General features: G+C 38.7%; 1 protein-coding gene across 1 annotated transcript; it reads right to left on the bottom strand.

Moving 5' to 3' along the window:
• Nucleotides 1–884: 884 nt before the first annotated feature.
• Nucleotides 885–25,033, bottom strand: LOC121322961 (kelch-like protein 24). Its single transcript, XM_041263618.1, has 7 exons — nt 24,731–25,033; nt 20,219–21,197; nt 17,513–17,697; nt 15,016–15,134; nt 9,774–9,962; nt 4,580–4,768; nt 885–4,270 (listed from the first exon to the last, which is right to left on the bottom strand). Exons 2-7 carry the CDS (start codon nt 21,136–21,138, stop codon nt 4,070–4,072), a joined length of 1,803 nt encoding a protein of 600 aa, XP_041119552.1. The 5' UTR covers nt 21,139–21,197; nt 24,731–25,033; the 3' UTR covers nt 885–4,069.
• Between the last annotated feature and the right edge of the window lie 1,626 nt (nt 25,034–26,659).

The raw sequence follows: 26,659 nt of genomic DNA, 5'->3' as shown, positions 1-26,659 counted from the left end.
GCTATGGCAAGTCTGTACAGGATTGTAGATGCTGAGTATGACAGAGAGAAAGACGGTATACAGTGCATGAGGGTCACCATTGAAAGTAACACCTGTTCTAGAGAATTTTTTTTTTTTTTTTTTATCTGCTGTTATACATGGTTAAAGGAAGTGCTCAGTTTGCATGTCTGACTTTCAGATAGCTTGTTTCACTTGCACTTCTCAGGTTATGTCACCTCAGCATGAAGTAGCTGGTTGGTCAATGACAGGAAAGAAATCGTAACCAACTCACTGGTTGTGTCAGGGTGCTGTGACTGTTCCGTCACAGAAAACTTGAATGACCAGCTCTATAAAAGTCTCCCATTGTAAAGGCATAGCAAAGTGTAATAAAGCATAGTGACAGCATGGTAAAGCATTGTAAAGTACAGGTCAAGTTAAAAAAAAAAAAAAAAATTGGGCAAACCATGGTAAAGTATGGTTATGCCTATTAAAAAAGCAAGGTAAATGGTTAGTATAACCATGGGAAAAGCAAGCGAAAACTGGGAAAGTACTGTGCAAAGTGTGGTAAACGTGTATAGAGGTGGACCTGTGGTTCAGTGTCTCACCTGCAGATGTTTAAGGGAAACTATCTGTGAGCTTCATCTCCACAGACAATCATTGACAGAAGTGAGACTCATCAGAAAAAATGACAGTGGCCCATCTGTCATCATTTTCTGTTTTGCTTGCATGCGTCATGTGTAACCTCCATATGTTTGTGTATATTTTTTCCTTTAAAGCTTATTTCGGCTCCCCCCCCCAGTTTACAGGGTAGTGACATACCATAACTAAACCCATAGACGATTACAAAGCTGTTGCTGCCTGTTCTCCAATGCTTTGAAGTTAACGTTCAACCAGGAAAACGTGAATTAAAGAACATTCTTTTAATATATGAAGGCTACATCTAATACACTCATAGTGAAGTGGAATAACACTCATACAGACATTTAAATAGAACAAGTAAAAGAACAGTTATCACATCACACAATAATATAACCATGACAGGTACATTACTGGCTTACAAACAGAAAGCTAAATTGGTTTATCATGCAGTCTTTAAATAAGATAAATGGTTTGCCTCGGTGGATCTTCATCCCAAAAGACTGCCGAAGTTCGCCATCGCTCAATGTTCAAGCAGCCTGCAAACGCACACTCAAGCACAGAGGTATCATGGTCTGTGTACGGTCCTCATTCGGCCAGCTACTCCTTTCCATACAATCACCCAGGACAGACACATCATGTGGTATGTAGCAAACAAACTCAGTTCACAAAAAGTTACCAAAATATGATTATTATTTTTTTTTTTTTAAACATAAAAACAAAAGTAAACCTTTTAGCTATTCGCGTAAATATTCACTAAACTCTCACCGCAGTTAAGAACTCGCAAGCCTGCTCCCTCACATCACCCTCCTATTGAATTAAATCCTGAGATGGGATTGTGCTGACACACACATCATACAAATTGCATGTGTGTGTGTGTGTGTGTGTTTTATAAAACAGAAAATTACTGCCATGAATTCAAATTTAATCAGAAAACCTCCTTGACTGTTCTATCCTGTCTCTACGCTCATCCTCTTAGCAGCACCATTTTAGGCATTATCATTTTTAATTACGATAAAGAAGGAAACTCCCTCAAAGAATGTCCTAGAACTCGTGACGCAGCAGCACTAACTACCATGCCACTGTGCTGTCCATTCCTTTTTATGACTTTGATCAATAATAACAAAACTCTCAAGCCAAGCAATACAACAGATGTATTTCTAAGCCCAATCTTCAAGTGAAAACAGGGTTTTTCAAAAGCAACATGCGAGTGCTTGTGGAAGGCATTGCTGTGTAAATATGCACTTGCACTCAATAACAGCACTTTGCATAATAAGAATTAAGGCTGTGTGTTTACATGTTTTAAAGGCATTACATTGGAATTCCTGCCAGTTATTATATCATATTAAAAGATAGAAAATCCAATCTGTTTTGTTTATTATTCCTGGTGCTGCTTTCTGCCCATTTGTAATCAAAGGATCGCTCACGCTACTAAACCGCACTGATCTGCCCAGATCTCAACTCAACATCGTAATGTGCAAAGAGCTTGCAGGCGCCACACTTCTCTTTATATGAACTCAAGCTAAAAATGTTTACTGATACAGTAAAATAAACACTTATTTACATTACATTATTTAAATTATTCAACTACCAAGGCGACTTTTTCTACAGAGCAAAGTGCACTGTTGGGGCTCTTTGTTGATGGCTATAAAAAGAAAGAAAATGATGAAACAAAAAAAACGTGCAAGTCTATGACAGAGCACCATGTACAAAAAACAGTCGATGCATTCAAACTACAACACTGAATAGAAATACTAAGAAGTAACTAAAATTGGTAGAACATGGTTTTATGTATGCATTACAGTGGCATCAAGCTTTCATCTGAGTAACAACAGCACATGCACATGGTACCCAATGGATGAGTAAGTACATTACTGGTTTTAACATGCAGCCTTTATATAAGATGATCGCTCTTAATAATGTGATTTCTGAAATTGCTATTTGTAGAACCAATTTTTAGGATAGTGGTGTTAATTCCAGGTGTTACGCTCTTAGAGATCGCGGATTTGAAACTGTCATTTGAAATTTTTATGCTGATTAAAGTGTGTTGTTCTGACAGCCACCGATTGGCTTGTTTCACTAATATATTGAACTATGAATTTCAGTGTTACGCTTGCTAACAAATATAACTCGCTAAATCTATTTTTGACAAGCGATACACTATTGCTATATTTGTACCTACTCAGTTGTAAACTGCTTGCTGATGAATATGGCCCAGCAGACGCGCTTACTCTGGGAAGCTTCGGAAACAGGTGGCAGTACGCCCGACTTTGCCCTTCCTTACCTTGGCACTTATGTTTTCTGCAGAATAACACCTAAATGAGGCATTAAAGAGTAAATAGCAGGGTTCCGCTACTTAGGGTGATATTTTCAAAGCGTTTACTCCAGTCTTGAATTAACTCTTATTTTTTTTTAAAGAGGTAAAACGCCTTTACTCTAAATGTGTTTTTTTTTTTCTCCTCAATTAAAGTCAATTCAAGAACAGAGGAAACTCTTTGAAAATATGACCCTTACTCTTTAACTTCCAATTGTTAAAAAAATAAATAAATAAATAAAAAAAAAAAAGCAGATTTGTTTTTAAAGTTACAATAGGGCTAGTTTGTTGTTTTCTCTTAATTCTGTCAACCATTTATCCCCAGCCCAATTGATGTCAAAGTTGGGGCGTTTCAGCCCAGGACTAAGGCACTTAAGCAGCAGGCATAGCCAGGGTACAGAGCTTGCAATATAAAATATCTGACATGCTGATCTGCAGTCTACTCTAGAGCAGTAGAAATGAAAATCAGTGATAACCTGATCCGGTTTTCAATGGCCTTTTACACCTGATGAATGAAGGCACTGCCTTGACCAGCACGTTGTGCATGTTGCAGTGCGTAATAGTGGTATTCTATAGGTACTTGACATTAGGAAGAAGAAATAAAAAAAAACTAAAAATAAAACAGTCCACCTTAAAATTACTACAACATTATTGCCCTAATATTATACATATATAGCCTATTCCCCTTGTTGATGTACATTTATAAGTTGTCAGCGGGGTGTACAGCTTTGTCAAAGCTACAAATGAATGAATCGCAGTTTTTTGCATCCAGTCTAAAGACTGTAGCTGCTGTGTTTACCAAAAGTTTCAGTTCCTTGCTACAGTTTCCAAGGGGGGGTGGGTCACAGCCGTTTATTACACGAGTTACTGAGAACAGCTGTTCGGCCAGTAATCTCAATTTTAAATTATTATCACAATCTTATATAATTATAAACAAAAACCAGGTAAGGGAAACTTATATAGAAAGCTACTAACTTTCACTCACTTCTATCAACATGAAATCCAAAAATAAAAACACACCGCTCCAAAGAAACAAAGCTACGTAAGGCTCATCTTATCTCTATTCTAAGATATTCCCGCAGGACTGATGATAGTCTCCCCAAGTTGTGGATTTGAAGTGTCCATCCTGGATTGAGTGCCTCAGGGCTTGTAGTACTTCTCGTTGTATCTGTGGATTGTCACACAGCCGTGGTAGGAGATGGGCCGGGGCATGGCTGCCACCCCTGTGATGATTCCTGTTGCCGGGTCATAACACAAAATAGTATCTGTGGCTTCTCCATTCTCCCCCCTTCCTCCCAAGATGAAGATTTTGCCGTTACATATCGACATTCCACAGCTCTCCTGTGGGGAAACAAAAACAGGTAATTGTGTTTCTACACAAATAGCTGATTAACACTGCTGCACACAACCACATACTTAGATGTGCTACAGAAGCAGGTTCTTCAACAAGTCTCCAGTCTCTGAAATTCTCATTAGTTTGTGCTTAAGTTAGTCCATGATTTATCACAATCTGACAACTGGTTCTCTAACCATAATATGCACCCTAAGTGTAAAAAGGTATACTCTCAGTAACTTAAATGTAAAATATGTATACCGGGCGTGCCTGCATGGAACAATCAGAGGGCTTTCAAATAGAACGACGCCCCCTACCTGTTTGTTGAATGTGTTCATGACGTGCATCCAGTAGTCCTCAATGGGATCGTAACAGTAGATGGACTTGGTGAGACCTCCGGACACATAGATCAGGTTGTTCAGTGACACAGCGGTGATGCATCTCTTTGCGATGGGGATGTTTGCACGCAGCAGCCATGTGTTCGACTCGGGATCGTAACACTGGACCTGAAAGGAAAGGATTACTTAAGGAAATTGTTCTTCATTTGATTCATCCAAACATTCAGACACTCAATCAAATTCTGTTGCTAAAAACTATAACACAACAAGGGCCATATTTCCAAAGTGTTTTGTCTTGTAATTCAAAAGGTAAAACGCCTGTTCATTTTACAAAACCAGAACAACATGACACAAGTTTTCTAACTATTATATTAAAAGTTTGTTTATCAAAATCAATTGATCAATGTGAAACAACTTTGATATTAGTGGTTCTCGGTCACAAGAATCGCACAAGTAATGTATGTTAACTTCTCAGCGCCCTGGCTCCTGGACCCCCACACCCAGCTCTCGACTTGGTAGCTTCTTCATGCTGAGAGGAACAGATACTGTAGCAAAGACTTGGTTTTCATCACATAATAAGCGTTTCCCCATAATAAAAGCACAGTAAACACAGTGAAAGTATGGGGAAGGATTGCATTGACCAGTAGGGTATGGTAGCTTATTATCAAACATGACAAATCAAAAAATATGAAAGGCCTTGAATATCCCTTGGAGCACGGTCAAGACGATTATTAAGAAGTGGAAGGTGTATGGCACCACCGAGACCCCACCTAGATCAGGCCGTCCCTCCAAACTGGATGACCGGGAAAGGAGACTTTTATGACCAAGACTGGTCAAAATGTGCATGTGACAACAATATCCCAAGCACTCCACAAATCTGGCCTGTATGGTAGGGTGGCAAGAAGGAAGCCATTACTCAAGAAAGCCCACCCTGAATCCCATTTGAAGCATACAAAAAAACACTCTGGAGATTCTGTAGCCATGTGACAAAAAGTGTTGTGGTCTGACAAAAATAAAATGGAACTTTCTGGCCTAAATGCAAAGCTTTATGTTTGGTGCAAACCCAATACAGCGCATCACCCAAAGAACACCATCCCTACTGTGAAACATGGTGGTGGCAGCATCACGTTATGGGGATGTTTCTCGTTGGCAGGGACCGGGGCACTTGTCAGGATAGAAGGGAAAATGAATGAAGCAAAGTACAGAGAAATCCTCGATGAAAACCTGCTGCCCTCTGCAAGAAAGCTGAAACTTGGATGGAAGTTCACCTTCCAGCATGACAACGACCCAAAGCACACAGCCAAAGCTACACTGGAGTGGCTAAGGAACAAAAAGGTCAAATGTCCTTGAGTGGCCCAGTTAGAGCCCCGACCTAAATCCAATTGAAAATTTGTGGCATGACTTCAAGATTGCTGTCCATCAACGCTCCCCTCTGGAAGCATTGGAACTTGACAGAGCTTGAACAGTTTTGTAAATACGAATGGTCAAATATTGCCAAATCTAGGTGTGCAAAGTTGGTAGAGACCTATCCCAACAGACTCACAGCTGTAATTGCTGCCAAAGGTGCTACCACCAAGTATTAACTGAGGGGGGTGGAGACTTATCCAATTATGATCTTTCAGTTTTGTATTTTCAACATATAATTTTTTTCTCAATAAAATTTTTTTTTTCCATTAACAGTGTGGAGGATGGTGTGTAGATAAGTGGAAAAAAACCTAATTTAAATCCATGAAACTCTGAGGCACTGACACAACAAAATGTGAAAAAAGTTCAAGGGGGTGTAGACTTTCTATAGGCACTATATATATATAGACAAAATGACTTGGATTGACTCTCCGCGGGGATAAAAAAAAAAAAAACTTGGATCATCTAGCGGTAATGGAATTATTCCATTGAAGTGAAGTATTTTCAGGTCTTGTCATGGTTGGAATTTAAACAACTGAAATTCTCTCTGCCAACAGACAAGAGCTTAGAGCAAGACGACAGATACAGGAGGAAGACAACCAAGAAAAATAGAGCAAAATATAATAAGAGCAAAAACAAGATGCTCTACCATACCGCTACAGGCTTTACAATGCTTATCGGTGCTTTAACAGTGCTTAATTAAACTATGGTACTTACTTTTATATTGGAAGTCATGTCAAGTTAATTTAACATGCCAAAGATGATGGACAGCACTTACATTCCACCCTTAAGGTGGACATCTTTGAGAATACGATGTGTAAAAACTAGCAAATGAAATACTGCCGAACAAAATGAGCTGTGGACCAGCAGATTCCATACTGTCAGCCAACTGCCGAAATCCAAAACTGCCTGCAGAGCTGTTCTATAGCGCAGCCACTTGTTGAAGTGATAGCCTAGTGAAATGAGGCATTTGTGTTGTGTGCTTTCCCATCACTGCTGTATAAAAGTATGCAAATATATGCAAACGTATGCCTGCCTTACCCTCGTTGTCGTTGCTTTAAACACTGACTGACAGTGTCTGCATTTCATACAATTCAGCAAGCCAGGAAAAAAAAAAAAAAAAAAAAAAACCTCAAGGATGGAAAGAGTGGCTCAGGCTGGCTCTAAGGTATCCAGTTACTAGTTCCAAGTAAAAGAAAATGTATGTACGGCCTTCTGTGATGAAACAATTGCGGACGAAAGCTTTTTGTCAGGGCTTTTTGTGTCTAGTGGGGTATATAGTATACTACAGTTAGTTATAAGACAAAGCAGTTTCATAGTTGGGGTATATAGAAAACTACAGTTAGCCTGAAGGCAAAGCAGTTTCACTAACAGGCAGAAATGTACACGTGTTTCAATGTGTGTAAGGGCCCATTCAAACAGAGGTCTGGTTAATTTGAAAGCACATAAATGCTCTAAACTATCGGTTCCCTTCAGAGTTAGTTTTAAACTATCCAAACTGAGACCATCAAATCTGTTTGCAGTATGATTTGAAATGCAAGTTGGTTCAGAAATGTGGAAACAAAGCAGAAACAAAAATAGTTCTTTTCAAAGTGAGTTATTTTTTCACTGAAGTGAGAAGTGAAGTGTGATGTAAATTCTAAACTGGGTTACAATGTACAGAATTATAAAGATCTCTAATGGACTGTTACATATTTTAAATAAATGCCATTAAGTTTGTTTTAGTTATTTTTTTATATATATTTAAATATAAAAATGTGAAATAAGTACAAAAGTAAATATAAATAAAAATGATCAGGGTACTCTTGTAACATTTTAAGGTTTTAACTTGAAATAATTTGAGTTGAAAGTGAACACCAGTCCCCACAATCACTAATGCTGTAGCACACAAGGGAAATGAGGGGGAATGGAATGTGACCACTAATTATTCCGGAAGATTTTGTCTTATTTGCATATTTTATTGTATTTTTGTTTTCGACTCACCAAGATAGAACATGCACGTGTCTCTGTATGGATGCTGATAAATGCCTTGCCAAGTTTAGCACAGTAAGGGTAAACATAGATTAGAACATATTGTTCCTGAAGAACGTATTTGTCCTTCTCTAGCAAGCCATTAATGTGAAGAGAAATCTCTTCTGTAACTGTGTATATATGTGTAATCTCTACATAAAGAAAGTCTTTCCTACCTTCTGTCTGAAATACCTTTTGCTGATTTCCATTTACTCGCTTAAATGAATTCCAGCTTTACTGTCTTTTTTTCCCCCCACCAAGAATAAACTGATTTCATTATTTTAACCTCTTATACTCATACTGTTAGATGCAGCCTGGGATTAGTTTATAATGCCAACTGTTAGTTTCCAAAAGGATTATTACCCCTGCTTCGTTAGTTAATATTGTACCCAAAGTAAACTCTGAAGATATTAAATGTCAATTAAATTAAAAAGGCTTTTTTTTAAAAAAAAGAAAAAATGCATGGCATCACTATATCAAATACTGGAGTATTGCATATGGTTCCTGACACTGATCTGGTACTGTAATTGATTACCAGTGTGTTGGTTTATAACATTGCTATACCATGTGTATAACAAAACAAAACAAAAAAATTCTACCAAATCACTCAAAACATTGAAGCTAACCAATAACAAGATCTCGAAAGCAGACTTAATTACATTTGTTTTCTGAAGCCATTCGATCAAAAAGACATTAAACATATATGACCGTGGCCCTTTGTACAGTGAAAGTATTGTACTTGTAAAAGACTTTAGAGCAGGTGTGTGTGTGTCTAGAGGTTAGCTGCTAATGTGGTATCACGTTATACCTGTGTACCGAGCCAGGCAGACGGTGTTCAGCCTGAAACACAAGAGGGGTCTGGAATCACACCTGCTTCCCGCCCACTATCGTGTCTCGTGATCTTGTGCGGCAAGCAGTTGTGCTGCTTTAGCAGCAGCACTCAGTTATTTAATCTAATTCCTAAAGTTGCATCAGCTGGTCCATTAGCTTCATGCTTGTATCTCAGATTGGATGCAAAACAAAGACAGTTCATTAAAATTGGCCCAGTCCACCATCCAGAATTAAAAAGAAGAAACATGATCCCCTTTTTTTTAAAACATTACCAAGCAAGAAGGGATCATCCTTAACCTCCCACTGCTGCATGCAGTAGTCAGATTATGCTGATACAGCAGCGAGCAAGTTTAAAGGTGGAAAACCCAATCTCTAAAACTACCCTTGGGGAATGTAAACAAGATGCTCTGGGGGTCCCCAGAAAATGTTGTTAAACAAACACATTTAATGTACAAAAAATGTTTCTTTCACAGCTGCGGTGAAAGACAGGCTTTGTAAAAATAAATTAGAGATGATATACATTAAACTTTTACAGAACAGTTTTTTGTTTCCCGTTGTGTTCCCAAATATTTTACCCCTGTTATTCTCCCAAATTTAGAATGTCCAACTACCTTCCTTCACTGCAGCAACTTCCCACATGCTGGAATTCTATTTATTCCATCAAAACATTCTTAAATATTCTTAAAAGTTAAGTTTTGGGAATAGTAAACTCTATGGAGCTACTTAAACACGGGCCTTTACTAAGCAGCCTTCCGAACAAAGTGAAAAAAACATACGGGACACTTCACTTTGAAACCTTTGGCAAGAGTTATCTGCTCAAGGATTCCAACAGGACAAGGCCGGGACAACATAAGATAGTTAACATTCCTTGTTTTCTCACCACTATCAAATAAGTGTGCTCCTGGGCAGTGTGATGCTGTGGACTGACCTTGTCAGAGCAGGTGTTGTCGTCTGGTCCTCCTCCAATCACAAAGAGCTTGCTGGCGCAGCTGGCCACAGCAGGGGAGCTGACTGCCTCTTTCATGGGCGCCACTTCGGTCCAGCGGTTCGAGAAGGAATCATAGCACTCCACGCTGCTCAGACGATTCTGCCCGTCGTAGCCCCCAACCGCATACACCTGCAAGCAGACAGCATACCCTCACGGTCAGCATGCTCCCTTCTTTGAAATGATATCACCCACTAGAAAATGATTGAGTGCGAACAGCCAATCAGCTTCCAGATCTAGCGGGCTTCTATTTTGCATAGATGCCCGCTGGAACGTTGAAGTGCTTAACTGAATTAAATTTAAAATCAATCCGCGCATAAATACCGGCTTTTTCCCTTAACATTCTAATCTACAACTAATCTGATAACATAAAAAGCTACTTAAACACACTTTCTGACGCTGGTCTAGAGACAAGGGAAATCATGTCTGTGACAGCACACCATAAAGAAGGCTTAATTCACAGCTACTGGACAGCATATCAACAGGGAAGACATGACTGGTCCACAATTCTGTCATCGGCTGGATCCAAACAACACCCTTCCTCAAAACCAGCCAGTCGAACTCCTAACTTTCTGAAACCGCTAACCCACTCCCTGCCTGCTTGAATAATGCACCGCCTCCAACGATAAGTTTCGAGTCTGACTCAGTACCACACCGACTATTCAACAATTGCACATGTCCAGATAAATTATAATAAGAAAAGAGTAAGACCCCAATAAATAAATACGTTAGCCAAATAACACATTTTAAATATAATAATAATAATAATAATAATAATAATAATAATAATAATAATAATATTTTCTCTATGTGTATGCCGTTTTTCTATTCCAATTATGTTAGGGACTATTTTCCTCAGTGGAATGTTACCTGGCAAAATATCAGAAGTTCAAGGTAAATATAGGTTTTAAAGTTTTTTTTAAAGAGACAATAAAGAAATAAATAGTTTTCTAATAGCGACAGAGCCCTCTCGATGTGGGGTCTACCGGCTCAGTAAATCGACAGTAATTGCTGTGCTGGCAAAAGTGCCGGAACCCATGCTGCCTGCTGTGAGCAATTCATCAGTGGGGGGCAGGAATGAGGAGCTCACTGCTGGGCTTGGAGCAACGACAGACTCTATCGCTTAATCAGAAATCATGTAGAATAGCTGCATCGTACTTCAGTCTTGCAACCACTGGGATAAGATTGTGAGATGTGACCAGTTAGAGTTGTTAAAAACTCCCTTGGAATGGCATGACTTCAGACTGGAAATCGCCCCGAGCAACAGTTACACTTTTGAACTCAAACACAGTTTCCTATAAATATTTCACTTGTATAAGAAAAGCCTACAAGCATAGACCTCAGAACGAAGATATTTTCATTTCAACCAAATTATTATCTTTCATTTAAGCTTTCCCAGTTAAAGTAATGCTGAAATGCATTTTGCTGTTATGCACTAGATAAGGTATGGTATACATGTAGTCGTCATGACATTACTGCTGGTCTAGGGGTGTTAACAGTATGGTATAAACAGCATTCTTGTGCAGACAATTACAGACAGTGTACTTGAGCATTTAACTACAGGACACATTGAATGTACACGGATGTAACCTGTTATTAAACCAGAGTCAACATGTTTACACTATTGAGGGGAACGCTTGCCTCCAAGTGCACACTGGATGCAGTGACCGATAATCAATTTGTGAGGAAGGTATGACTATCAATGCTGTTTATTGAGTTCAAGCTGAATATACTGGAGCAATTTAAAATAAAAAAGCAGAAACAAAATAGCCTGTTTAATTACAATAGATCGTTACCTCAGAGGAAGGAAACTTTAATAAAAGTTCCCGGGGCACCGTTAAGATTGCAAATAGAAACAGACACACAGACTGTTCCCGTAAACATACTTTCCAGTATATATCTTAACCAACCAATCGTATACAGTTGATGACTTGTTTTATGATGAGCTGAAATGCAACAGTTTGGTTGTTTGTTCCCCCTGCAGGTTTCTCTGAATAACAGGAAAGGTCCTGCAGGCTTGTCAGTATAACATGTGTAGCTGGTTAGCTGGTAATAGCTACAGAACAGTCATCAGTGGTACACAGCCAGCTTAACAATAGCATCCTAAACGTGTTTACATAAATTCAGTCCACTTAATTGGGCAGTACAATACAAATCAGGTTAACATGTTCGTGATTCCGGAGGCTCTTAACTCAAGTGTATCATGCTACTGTTTTCAAACAGAATCTGCGTTTTGTATTTCAGGATGCGATTTGCTCTTCTGGCACAGTGTAATTTAAAACAGCTTTTCAGTAACAACCTAACCTTCATAGTATCTTTCTGTCACTGAAACGTAATTGAACTAATGCTGAATGTATATAAAGTAAAAACATTTATTACTAATACTTTCTAATCTATATATTAATATCTTACTATAACAGCTCTGTCTGAACATACACCCCCTGCCACTGCTGTACATTCAAAATTAGAGCCATCAGTATGACGAATACGTTGATGACTATGACATATATAATATGCACAGAACAAGAAATGGAAACAGCTGATTAAGACGGATATACAGATACCCCCAATAATGTAAAGTAAATAATGTTAATAATAAGTCTGATCATTTAATAAGTGTTTTTTTCCAAATAAATGGAACATGCAAAAGTGTGGCATTTATCAAGAACCCAGTGGCGTAGGGGTTCATCTGTCTGGTGGTTTTCAGCTCACCCTTCGGGAGGGATTGGTTCACATCAGTTTTTTCTTGACTGAATGGCAGGGGTGTTCATGTCTGGAGAGCTTGCAAAGCTGCAACAGGTTTTCATGGTGTCTGTGTCGGCCAACAACTGAATCCAAATTCACTAGTTTTAAGCTCAATGTAACTTTCCTAGACAGTGACCATTTGAAGAGCCCAATACTTTTTAGTTGACCTGAGGGGAATGAACTGGTTAGTCTGCACTCTTTGAACATGTATTTTTGTTGCAGGTCCTTGCCAGATCCAGTTATTCTGGTTTCCGCTACTGAATTTAAATTAAACTAGGGCAGTCTTCAGCTCTTTATAAACATCTCCAACAGTCTCAACGTTTTTAGAGGACACCCACTTGAATGTTGTTTTTGTATAGTGCGTCATTGTGCATCGTTTTCACATAGAGGACTGTTCTGTTCAAAGGCTTGAATGCTAGAGAAAGTACCTTGCTGGCAAGCTGACCTGATGACTAAATAACCAATTCATACATATCTGGATTGACATGTGCTAGGATGAATATTATTGTGAGCTGAAGGAAGTAATAACAAGTATGTTCTTAATATATTGTTTACCCTCCACCACGTCTATATGTTCAAAATGTGAGCTACAACAAAGCTTAAAAAATGGCTTGGAGAAACCTCGGCATCTTGGAAAAAGTGTTACTGGCTAAATTGCAGCCAACATTTTAAATATATAATATACTGCACTTATATTTGTAGGAGAATGCCTATATCAGCATGACAGTGGCATTGTAGGTTTCAAGGTTTGAGAGGAAGTTGGGCTCCTAATTTAACAGCATTGTTGTCTTTATTAATGTCAACAGTCTCTCAGTTATCATGCAACACATTCAAAGACCTGACAATGGGGAACAGCTGCAGAGACTCAACGCAGTGTCACGGTTTGTAATATCACATACTGGCTTTAGTAAAGAAAACAAAGCGTTCACAGTTAAAGTTCGCAATCCGTTGCAAACACAGAAGTGAACTGAACAAAGTGTTCCAAAGAACTGTGAAGATACTAATTTAAAGTGACAGACTTGAACCTTTTTAGTATTGAAAACTGAGAAGACATACTAACAAACTAAAATCCAATGACAAACGTTTCAACCCGTCTTTGTCAGTGTTTTCAACTGAGAAAACTGAGAAGTACAACAGCATTTTTGTTTGTATTGTGTGAGCCCATCATTGCAGAACACTGATTTTTTGTAAGTCAAGTCCAGTCTAAACACACTTATAATAGCTTTCAAATGAGTTAAATGACCAAATTCACAAGCCCATTAACAGTCCGTTTTAAACATTAGAATGCAGAAGATTCTTCCATGGTAATTGGAGCCTCCCCTCTCCCTCTGTACCCCTTTCCAGCTTTCCCAGTCCTCCAGTTCCCTGTTAGGAAACCTTACTCAAGGAAGACATACATTTTAAAATTCCTTTAAGAAACAAATCCTTCCTTGTGAAACTCTTCCCTCCACCCCTCATAAAGTGTCACGGTTTGTAATATCACATACTGGCTTTTTCTTGTGCACTGTAGACTACCAACTGATAAATACATGGATAACAACATTCAATATTTATTCTGTTCTTTATTAAAAATTATTTATAACAAGTTAACATGTACAGTTATGGTATCTTATAGTATAAGAATTTCCTCTTTCCCACATAGTGTTCACAAGACACTCTTATGCCATAAGAAAGCGAGACAGGGTCAACTATAAGTATCATATTAATGACCCCATTACCCTGAAGAGGAGCTTAATCCCAGTACACACCAAGTGGCCTTACTCAAACCCCTCTGCCCGCTGTAAAATCAAAATTATGGCTATTATAAGTATAGCTATGAAGGAGCTTTAATGAATGGCTAATTCTCTAACCAGTTCCACTGTAAATAAGTCCTGGACAACACTGTTAACAAGAACAACATTCAAAAAAAAGAGAGAGAATCCTGTTGAACAAACCAGATATTTTCATGAATATTTTTGATTAAGGCTTCAGGAGAGTTTTTTGTGTGAACTCATACAGCAGCAGCTGTGTTTTGAAAGCATTTCAAAGACTTAAAAAACATTTTGAAGCAGTTGTTACACAGTTATTATCACAAACAGGAATGCCAAGAGACCTGTAATCTGGGAACAGATCAGAACTTGTATATTACTGACAAAAAACATTGCCCAATATTAGAAATTTACTAACACAAAAAACAATCTAAATAAAAGAACAGAAGATATCTGACTCAGAGGCCTATTGTCTGGTTCCTAGTAGCTGACTGAACTCAAGTTGGGTCAACACGACCAGGTAGCCCATTCCATACTCTCACCCCTCTCTGCTTTTCCGACTGTCCCTGAGTATCGCCCCCAGGTGTCTATCAAACACGATAACTTCCCATGACATAAAAAAGGTGGCTTAATTAAGCAGACTCACACCATTTCTACTAAAAACTCTAAACTAAAACAGTGTTATTATTTACCTTTCCCAGGAGAACAGTCATCTTGTGACGCCATCTACCTTTGTTTAAGGAGGCCACTCTGATCCACATGTTAAGCTGCGAATTATACATCCAAACATCCCGTCCATTAATCCGTCCACCTTAAAAAGAAAAAGCACAGGATGAACCAATATAAGATTTTTTTTTTCCCCCACACAGTATAAGAGCATTTCAGCAGCCAAAAATAAATATCAACAGTTCAGCTTTACCGCTAAAGGGGTCATCAGTGCGATTAAACACTCATAAAAAAAACAAATACCTGAACCGTCTTAAAGATTACTTGTTTCAATGCAATACAATAGGAGGACTGTAGGCTTAAAACATGCCAAGTTAAAGAACGATCTAAGGATGTACATACAGTGACTCAGGAAATCTTCTTATAAAACAGTGGAGACTCTGGGGTTTCTATTTACTGTCTGAACTATGTTGCTGACCACAGCCTTTGAGCAAAATAAACTTACAAGGCCATCAGATACAGTGGCAGCCACTTTCAGCTATAACAGCAGTATCTTCATCACCTGTAGGTATTTTAATGTATACAAAATACGACATAGCTGTTTAAAGCCAGAATTTCAAAGCGTATGGTTTGTCACTGACAGGTAAAAACAATGTGGCAGAGAAACAGTTCACATTTACAAGACAACAGAAATGACAGAACACAGCTGTAAATGAAATATTATGATAGGAACTAAAAATAACCCAGAAAATATAGGCACTTACCTCAATACGACAGCCACACTAGGTCAGAGGTAAATGCCATGGTTACCAACACATCTAGGATAGTGTTTACATAACCATATATATATATATATATATATATATATATATATATATATATATATATATATATATATATATATATATATTGTATGAAGTCTCTACCTCAAATGGCCTTCGAGATAAAAGGTTCTAGCAGTGCAACAGTGGCATCTTTGTAAAATAATAGCTACAAATGTGTTTTCCATGTATGATATAGATGATAGACCTAGACAATCACAGAATACAGTTGTATATGACCATAATACAGTATAGCTGTTCCACCACCTTAGGTCAAAGTGGAGAGTGTCCTTAGATTTTCCCAAAAGAGTTTCCACAACACTGAAAGAAAGCTGGCCTCCTTCAGTTCATGGGTGTGCTTAGTTAAGCCCCACAGTTCACTGTATTTACAAAACATACTTCACATTTCCCTCTGTCTTGCTATGTTCAAAATAGCCAAGACATTAAGGTGTGTTATAAAGATTTATTAAGCAGCAGATAATTACAGGTTGCGTTAGCTGGGAGGTTACTGTTCTTAAAGTGTACATTTACATTGGCTTAAATGTCAAAATGCAAAGCAGGCTTTTCTCTGTAAAAAACAGAGGGAATAGATTTGAATTAAGAGAAAAACATGGTCCCCTAGAGTTGCTATTTATTTGTATTCAGAAATATTTTTTTCAATCTCTTTCTGTGTGCCTCTCTTCCTCTCCCACGTGACTAAGAGCAATGTTTACTCTTTTGGAGCTAGCACAATGGACTTGGCTCAGGTAGTTATCTTGCAGAACAAGACTGACTCAGAAAAAGAGAAAACAGCTGCCAGAAGACAACAAGTGTGTTTTTTTTCTTCACTTTGGCCATTTCACATGGGACAGCTGTCCATACACCTCCCCATTAGCTACGGCAACAAGAGGCCAACCCGTACTCATACAGAGCCTCCTCTGTGAATCACTTCACGGCATCAAGGAAACAATTTGTAGATGACATCAGCAACTGCTATTTGTACTGCCATTTACAGCTAACAATGCAGTGGCGTTTAAAATCATAATAAGAGGCAGGTGGGGACATCTGAGCTGAAAGGGCCACAGCATCGTGTGGTTTCTTATAAATCAGGACGGGTGCAAAAGGAGCAGGCAACTAGGATTCCACAGGCTCATAAAACGTCTGGTGGATTCATTTGGACTGAGAAAAGTTATTACCCCTTTACTGCCTGGTGTATGTTCCCATACCTATTTTAATACCTGCTTTCTCAATGTCAAATATATTGGACACTTAGAGCAACAGAACACAGAGGCATGTCAGTTCATCAGGGGTGCGATGCTCCAGGTGTCACGTAATGTCAGTTTTACTATTTCAGCTATCAAGCCACTATTACCATGTTAAAAGCTCAAATTGCTCAGTAACATAAGAAAGCAGATCAAAACGGACTAATGCACAGCCACTGTATCCTCATGTGAACATTTGTGACACAGACAGCCAGACAGGTGCCTCCATATGAACGTACCAACAGATTCTGATACTCCTCATAACTAAAGAATGCCCTTTCATTATTGAATAAGCATTTCTCCAGATATACGTAAAACTGAAGCTGACAGACAGACAGAAGAGCAGCCTCTATCACATCACCCTGAGCCAGCTAAACAAGCTCCACTGGCTGTCAAACCGGTCTGCTGTGAGATATACAGGCCCAGCAAGTAGGGAACATTTAGGCCGGATGGGTAGTTACCTGAGACGAGGATGTCATTCCTCAAAGCGCAGACCGCATATTCAGATTTGGTGAACTCCGGAAGTTTAGCCAGAGACTTCCACTCTCCCGTCACTGGATCGTAGCATTCGGTATAGGGGAGGTTAAACCCCCCCACTCGCTCACAGCCCCCGACCACCACGATCACCTCCGAAAAGCCTGTGGATCTGTAAGGGAGAAAGCACAAATCAGCAGGGCAACAATAACATAAGGGCAGTAATGAATGAGAGGAGACCATGCTCCTCCAGTTCCTAGAAGCTGTCTGATGGCAGGGCTTGCCTGTTCTTAAAGGGATACCACTCGGCCACAACAAGTTGGTAACCCACTCCATACACTCACGTCTCTGAGTTTCACACAGTGTCACCTGCATTCTGACCCGTTTAGTCCTTCCCTGGACGCCTTATTTGTACAAAAATGTTTAGATATTCACTAAATATCACCCCCTTCATGTATTCAGTATGTGTACCCTTTGTTTTGTTGTTACTGTTGTTCAGTTTCCTTTTTTATCAGGGTGCTTCTTTGTGAATTGGTGAAAGGTGTTTCCATTTAGGATTTGGTGACACTAAATCGCAGTAAAAACATTGTGTCAAAATATGTAAAAGAAAATTGGGGTTATGACCAAGTAAATGAAATACAGCACTGCAGTGTCACAAGAATTATTGTTAGTTCAAAATATATCTGCATTTACACTGGAAACATTTATCACCAAAACAGCAAAGTTGTTTATCTTTCATGTACATACTGTACAGGCTACCATTATGTATTAGAGAAGCTTTTTTAATGTAGTGTTTAAATACTTATTCTTTTCTTCTCCCATCATTACTATTCCAAAACATGCAAATGCTAGCTATTAAGCTACACTAATTTGAAAAACACTAGTCAAAAACGGTTAGGAAAACAAAGAGGCGTGCTGGGATATGAAATCTAATTTCCCCAGAGACAGGAAGTTCAGCCCGTGGGGAGTTTCTTGTCCAGACAAAGGCAGCAGACAGTTTTCTGCCTGGATACTGACACTGCACGCCAGACGTGACTCTGACAATATCACATGACACCCAGCAGTCATCATGTTATGCAGATACTCTAACCAGCATAAACAAACCAGCTCGGCACTTCAGAACAATGAACCTGCCTTTTTTCTGTCAACGTCTTTTCTACACAAAGAGTGCACCTGTATTCTGAAGTTCCCCTTTCCCCCTTTTCAAGGCAGGCTCACAGTCAGTTTCTAAAGCTTTTATTATAAAGCTTATAACTGAGCTGCTTCCCTAAAATACAAGCAAAGCCCTCCAACTGCTTTAAAATAAAAAAGCAGAAACCAAACGTGGTGTGTGTGTGTGTGTGTGTGTGTGTGTATGAACAAAGAGACAACTACAGCAACAAGTCACGGTTCAAGTACACAAACCACACTGACAATAATGTCTCACATGCAAGAGGAAACATTTATGGAGCCTGTTTTTTTTGTTTGTTTTTTTTTTTTTTTCTTTGTCTTTTCATGTCTTTCTACAGTTCCGGAAACCTCCATCTCTCTGGTCTAGAAAGCTTTGCAAATTCCCCAGTTACTGTACCTTAACTACACTTACCCGATTCAAGTTCAGGCTCTTTTGTGTTTGTCTCAATAAACTGAAGTAGTGAGCTTGTCTTCCCCTGGTTGCGTGAGCAGACATAATACACACGTGTGCACCACACACCACACATGTTAATAAAGGAAACAGTACCTGACCTATACACTGTCGTTAAGTTATTATGCTGTACTTTTATTGTGTTGATTAAATGTAGGACATCGAGTCACCTCATAGGCCGTTTAAGAATTCAAAGAGTTGAATAACTTTGTTTTTTTATCAATTACATGGGCAGTTCTCAAATAAGTAAAATGTACAGCACACACACACACGCCTTCACTACTGTCCTTGCATTCATAACCCTAAACAAGAGGATATGTAGGCCTAAACCTAACATAACTGAGAACATAAAATACCCAAATCCTTACGCCAGTATGGTTTTCTGTAAATTACACTCAGGGGCGCACATTGCGTTACAAACACAAAATCCACATAAAAGTACCCTCAAAAGTCTTCAATATAGAACTTGCCATTTACTTGTACTCAGGCTCCCCTTTCCTTTAATCTTTTAATGTGAGCAGATAGAAAATACACCACCTGTCTTTACTTGAATCCATAGTTTGCTTTCATCTTTGATGAAAGAATATACTGTGTGTAGAGGGGAACAGTGCAGTTTAATTCTGCAGATAATAGTAAGTCAGGTAGTGCTCTTTTTAGACTAGAAAATTAAACGGGAAGGGATTATAGAAACACAAAAAAGAAACTAGAAGGCGAAAAGTGTTCAACAAAGGCATTTTGAAATGATTATGTGCTAGTGGCTAGCAACTTAAATGTGGCACGCTGTATGTATTACTTTACCAAATAAGAAATAATACACCCCTATCAAATGCATGCAAACCTGCCTGGTCTAGCTGAAACTATATACTGTATTTGATGAAGTTACAATGTTTTGTTGAACACAGCTGAAGTACCAATTCTTTAACTGAAATGCGATCACTACACTTAAAACCACGTCCCCGTCGGGTCATGAAAGCGACAATATAGAGGTGGTCTATGTGCAAGTCACTTATTCCTCCTATTTGATATACACTGTAGCTGCACTAGTTTCCACTCCTAGTCTCATGACCCCTACCTGCGAGGTCTGGTTCTGGGGGACATCATCTCGTTGCCCAGCACATGGTACCTCCGGGCCTCATGCAGCAGCTGGTAGCACTCGGGGGAGTTCTGGATGATCTGGTCTCCCTCCACAGTCTGGACGAAGTAGTTGGGGTGCAGCAGGGGCAGTCTAACGTGATGGAGCAGATCCTTGAGCATGGGCCTCCTGTAGTCCACGTCGTGGTAGACCCAGCGCATGACGGCCTCAAAGACCGTCTCCTCCTTGCTGACAACCAGCTCATCACTGGAGATGATCTCCACCAGCTCGTCTCTGCGCAGATCCAGGAACTCCTCATGCTGAGCCATGTCTGCGAAGTTCTGCTGGGCGTAGGTCCTGCAGTGGCTGGCCAGGTGCTTGAGCGAGTGGGTGTCTGCAAAGCGCTGGATGCCAAGGCAGTTGCAGGGATCCAGCTGGTCCTCCAGGAACTTAGCGCAAGCGTCGCGCAGGACCCCGATCTGGAAGAGGCTGGAGGTCTCGAAGAGGAACTGGACGTTCTCTGTGGTGATCTTGGCCTTGCCTGTGTAGACGTACTGCAGGAAGCTGTCCATGGCTTCAGCCAGGATGCCGTTGATCTCCACCAGCATCTCGCGGCTCTCGCGGTGGTCGTTGCAGAACATGGCCCTGAAGTAACTGCTGCAGGCGGAAAGGATGGCGCGGTGGCAGGGGAACTCGCGGCCCTCCACGCAGATGATCACGTCGGTGAAGAGACGGCTATCCCTGAACTCGTTGAGCACCTGCAGGATGCTCTCGGAGTGGGTCGACCCCGAGCAGAAATCGAAGATGTCATGGCTCCCTGGCGTCTTGGAGTCCCCCTCGAAGACTTTTCGCTTGGTGGCTGGGGAATCGTGCACCCCATGGTCGTCCCGGTTTAATCTCCTGCCTAAGATTAACACCATAGCTGCATTCACCTACCTGCTCACTCTTCCACAAACAAGCAACAAAAGGGCTTTTCTTCCTAGAATGGAAACAAAGCAAACATTAACTTGACATTAACTTTAGTAACTGAATGGACAATAAACATTCTCATATTGAATATTGGTAATTAGATAGTTACATAAGCATAACTACACAGTTACATTGAACTTCAGCTTTAAATGGTAGAAAAATTCAGCAGACAGAAATTCAACCTCAACTTCAACTCAGGAACAAAGTATAAATAAACAAATAACATGATCTTCACACAGCAAAATATTATGATTTCAGTGAAACCACTTCATAACTGTCACTTTTCAATTGCCAAACTGACAAAAATGTTTTAAAACGGTAATGCAGACAAGTCTATAAATGGGGAGGTGGGGTGGGGGGGTACAGTCCATACTCCAAAATGATAAAAGTATGTGAAATCAAAACCGTTCCAACATTGGAAGACTTTGAATAAGACTTATAGTCGAAACATGTATAAAATGTGCACTTCTTGATAATTGATGCTCAGACATGACTGGTTGCAGTACTGCTATTTATCACTGAAAATGCTCAAAATCATTACTATGAGCAGCTGGGTTAATCAGCTCTGGCACCTTTATAAAGCCAAATGTAATAAAGCACAGTGAAAGTATGGTAAAGCATAGGTAAGCACTGTAAAGCATATTAAAAGACAGAGCAAACCATAATAGGCTATGGTAAATGTGTAGTATAACCTAGGGAACAATACAGGAAAGCTGAAATATTACTGTGCAAACTTAATTTCTATCCCTCATGTAAGATCTCTGTATTTGTACATACTTTGTACTGTGATATTTATAAATTATAACTTGCCCTGGATAAGGATTTCTGCCAATAAATGCATATTATGGATTATTATTATTATTATTATTATTAATATATTAATAATAATAATAATAATAATAATAATAATAATAATAATAATAATAATAGCGGATACCTACATACTAATGGATGTAATGTGAGCGACGTAACAGCAGCATTCTCGAGAGCTCAACGTTTCAATTCATATTTAAACCCACCCCCCCCCCCCCCCCCACCACACACACACTTCATGAATCTGGAACATTGGGTAAAAAGGTCACGAAGAATATTGTGCAACCCTTGCTGTTGTTAAAATAAATGTTCAGAAATGATGCAACATTTCTAAGTATTTGTCCTGTGAAAAACAAGAAATCCAGCTAAGCTAGAAAAGAGTCAACACACAAGGAAGGTGTGTTCCTGACTTCCCTTTCTAGAGAGAGAGAGAGAGAGAGAGAGAGAGAGAGAGAGAGAGAGAGAGAGAGAGAGAGAGAGGCAATAAGTGGAAATATTGAAACAAAGCGGGAACCAGCTTTAACCCTTTCCTGCCCAGATCTTCAATGCCTATTAACCCTTTCCTGCCCAGATCTTCAATGCCTATTTTCTCAATGTCAAATATATTGGGCACTGGGTACCAGTGGGCTCACATGTGGATACTTGTATAAGGAAACACTCAGCCATACAAAAAAACAACAACATTTCAACAGGGAATAAAGTGTTTGTTTAACTGTTAAGTTTCGATTGGGAGCTTTTTAAGCCTTTAAAACCTAGTGAGTGAATCTGGAGTAATTACTCCCTATTATCAGGTTCTAGTGTACATCTGCTTTCAGTTTAACGCAATGCTCTGTTTAGCTCAGTTAGGTTACCTTGTTGTTGTAAAAACACAACAGCCTGCTAGTCTTGTTTATTTACAGATATTTATAGATGGAGATTTTCTCAAGACAAGTTAATGACTGATCAAATTATTTACTAAACCATGTATTGAATAAACTTGAAGTTTTGTACCAGCGTCTAACTTAGTTTAAGGATAATCAATAGCTGAGTTGGCCAAATTATTTTTGTGACAATTAATTCTCTTTTAATAATCTATTATTTCATGGAACTACACATTTAAGTAAGGAAACTAAGCATTTATGAATACAACATCCTCTAAATGAAATTTGAATGAAAGCAAAACAAGACATACTGGCCCTTATTCAACATAATGTTTAACTAGTATTTGCTGAGGTAGGAGTATGTTTTGCACAAGAATCAACCCTGAAACTTTCTTGGTGAAACTATTTGATCAATAACAAACCTATAAATCATTCAAATATGTATTTCAGTATATTTTAAAGACCTTGTGAACATGGACCACTTAAATTACACCTTTCCCTACGCAGTTAATAAGCAGAATTTAAGAACTTCTATAGCCAAGTTCTTCCATTGTACGGCATATCTTGAGTTCTGCAATAACAATATCGATTTAAAATGTTTTTCTTAACTTCATACTCCAAGAGAAAATGTGTTTATGCAATTTAATTAACCCGATGACCATCTATTCTATTAAAGCCACTTTACAACTGATAAAGCATAAGTGCCTCAATGAACTGATGAGAAATCTGCTAAACATTAAATTGTCGAAAATATTTAGTTAATATTTCTGTTCATATAGTCCGTATGTTAAAGTTTGGTGTTTTTAAGTTATTATTTGATGTATAATTATTACTGGTACCTGCATCTTGTATAATGACAAGTTAAACATATTGACTAAATACATTTTATTCACTAAACGTTTTATACTCCATGTTATTGCCAGCTGTAATGTTTCCATACAGGATTCCTACAGTCATGTGATGGCTTGGCTCTGCAGTCAAGATAACTAAAACAGACAGTTCTGAATTCTGCTTGCTAGGTCTGACTTCCACGTGGCCAATTTGAACTCGGTGAAGAGTTTTGAGAATATATAAAATTAAAAAGAGGAGAATGCGAGTAACCAAAGAACTGTATGCAGTAAATGCAAACTGCGCCCTCCAGTGATGAAACCTGATCTGTGACGCACATCAGAAACAAAGGATTTTTTTTCTAAGTTCAACAACACAAAACAAGGAATGAATTCTTGTGTACTGTAAATTCAAACAACAATAGTTTATATGTATTTTTTAAACAATTTCATACGAATATTGTTATTACTGTTTTTGAGATTGTTAAATTTAAATATGTAGCTTAAATGCATGTCACGTATAAAACAACCTGTTTCTTTAAATCGATGACAACAAGAAGAGTTTTAGGTCACGTGGCAGAACAAAACATTTCGCAATGTTTTCAGGCTTTGTTTTTAATACATCTAGAGACTCTAGTAGAGTGTTCAGGACATAACGTTCCTTACAAATACAACTAAAAAACAAAAGTACATATTTTAAGTAAATTACATCGTCAAATTGCATAACAAAGTTATGTGTTGTGTTTTTAACTGTAAATCTCTCTCTCTCTCTCTCTCTCTATATATATATATATATGTGTGTGTGTGTTCATTCGTTATTGCAGAAAATTACTATTTTATAATCTATACAAACACAAGTTAAAATATATAATATTACTGGGGTTTTTTGCATTGTTATTTGAAAATATAACACAATTATATACATTTACATTAATATTAAAACTGTTTAAATGATTTACACGTGGTTTATTTGGAAAGTAAACTGTCAAATCAAATCACACTTTGTAAATGCTGTATTATCGTTTAATGTTTTCAGTTCTTACCTTTCTATAATTTTGGTGATGTTTCTTCAGGAGAATACAACATACATGAAAATCAATATAGGTTATTAAGTTGTTTTTTGTTTGTTTGTTTGTTTTTTGTCTGCAGAAAATTCAAATCCGTATCGGTTTTCACCCCGCAGATGAAAGTGTATTGTATCTCAAAATCTATGTAACATCAGTATATTCTTTTTTGGACCTCAGAGGCTGTCTGAGCAAACAAAGAACTTTATAAAAATCGGTTTGAACAGCACCGAAATTTACGTCATCAGAGAAACATGAGCCACTCTATCAGCTTGGGAGCGGTGAGTTGTGGGGGGTGTTTCTAAACTCAGTCCGTTTAATAGAGAATCAGGGAGACGAAGCGTATTTTTACACTACATTTCCCAAAACTCTTATCAAACTTGTCCCACACGTGTCTTTGCTTTCGTTGGTCGGCTGTTTTGTTTGCAAACAATGTGCCCTCTCCAGGAAGCAGAGTATCATATCTACTGCGACACAGGGACCCAGGCGATTGAAGAAGGAATGTTTTTCAGCGTTTTTGTAGAAACATTTGACAAGTTTTTATAAAGGTATACGACCCAGTATGGTTATTTTGGCGTTGTTTTTTTGTTAGGTTGTACTAATATCGTTTGAAAATAAGGCGGTAGTTATTCAAAACCAGACTGCTAGCCAGGTTACCTATAAACAGTTAAGCCAACGCACTGATGAATTACAGTTAGGGTAAACTGAGTGCGGTATGTATCAACACCTGGTTATTTGCTGTAGATAGGAACTAAGAAATGGGTCTGTAACCAGCTGAGCTTGGTCTCCAATGTACAATTACAGAAAACAAAGATAACTGTAGTTTATTTAAACCAGAAACAAAAACTAGCCCAATAAAAGTAGCCGGGAAAGGCCAATATGATGCCCACCTAATGTGGCTCTCAACAGAAACTATTTCCTGTACGATTTTATATAAAGATAATCCCCAAATATCTGTTTCATAGTTGTTCTCTGCATGGAAAATCAGTCCATACACCCTTTTCCAGCTTGGTACTGCCCATTGGGGTGTGTATTTGACAGGTTTATATACAATATTAACCCTTCTGCCAGGTGCATTCACACACACACACACACACAAACACACAGTTGCGCTTGAAATTTTGTGAACCCCTAGGGTAATTCTAGAAATTTCAAGTTTTTACTATGAAATACTTGTTTAACCAAAGTCTTTACTAAAAGAAAGGGTTTATATTTACAAATCCCATGTGATTTTTAGAGGCATTGATGCATGTAGTACAATAAAGATAGTTAAATAAGAATCAGTGCATATGCAAAAATAAGTGAACCTCAAGTTGCTTTAGCTCAATCAAGAAGGTAAGAGCAGATCTCCTATATAAAGGTATGAAACCTGGTCAGTTTGGTAACAGGTTAGTGTAATAGACCACACAACGATGTAAAGAGACCTCTGAGAACCTCAGGAAGAGAGTTGTAAGTACTCATCAGCCTGTAGAGGGTTATAAAACCATTTGCAAAACATTTTGGGCTCCTTCAGTCTACTGTAGGACAAACAGTCTACAAATGGAGAAAATTTAAGACCACGGTGACTCTACCTAGATGTGGACGTCCTTCAAAATTATCCCACAAAGCAACACGAAAAATCACAGAGGAGGTCAAAAAGAACCGCAGAACCACATCAAAGGATCTGCAGGCCTCCCTTGCTGCAGCTGGTGTCAATGTTCTTACATCAACAATAAGAGGCAAACTGAATGGTAATGGTATTCATGCGAAGGTAGCCAGGAGGAAACCTTTGCTCTCCAAAAAAGATCATCGCTGCTCATCTTAAGTTTGCAAAAGACCACATGGATGATCCTGTAGACTTCTGGAAGAATGTTCTCTGGACGAATTAGTCTAAAATTGATCTTTTTCGGCACAACCACAAACGCCATG

The sequence above is a fragment of the Polyodon spathula genome, chromosome 11, assembly GCF_017654505.1.
Source record: "Polyodon spathula isolate WHYD16114869_AA chromosome 11, ASM1765450v1, whole genome shotgun sequence".
Taxonomy (NCBI): Eukaryota; Metazoa; Chordata; class Actinopteri; order Acipenseriformes; family Polyodontidae; genus Polyodon; species Polyodon spathula.
The sequence above is the reverse complement of the archived record's forward strand: the minus strand, read 5'-3'. Positions and strand labels throughout refer to the sequence as shown.

Bases quoted from the DNA above. Each gene is read 5' to 3' on its own strand.
- LOC121322961 (XM_041263618.1), bottom strand. From the start codon at position 21,138: ATGGTGTTAATCTTAGGCAGGAGATTAAACCGGGACGACCATGGGGTG. The intron at 9,963-15,015 runs GTAAATAATAAC...GTCTGCTTGCAG, and splicing joins TGACTGTTCTCCTGGGAAAG to GTGTATGCGGTTGGGGGCTA. The intron at 4,769-9,773 runs GTCAGTCCACAG...CTTTCCTTTCAG, and splicing joins ACAACACCTGCTCTGACAAG to GTCCAGTGTTACGATCCCGA.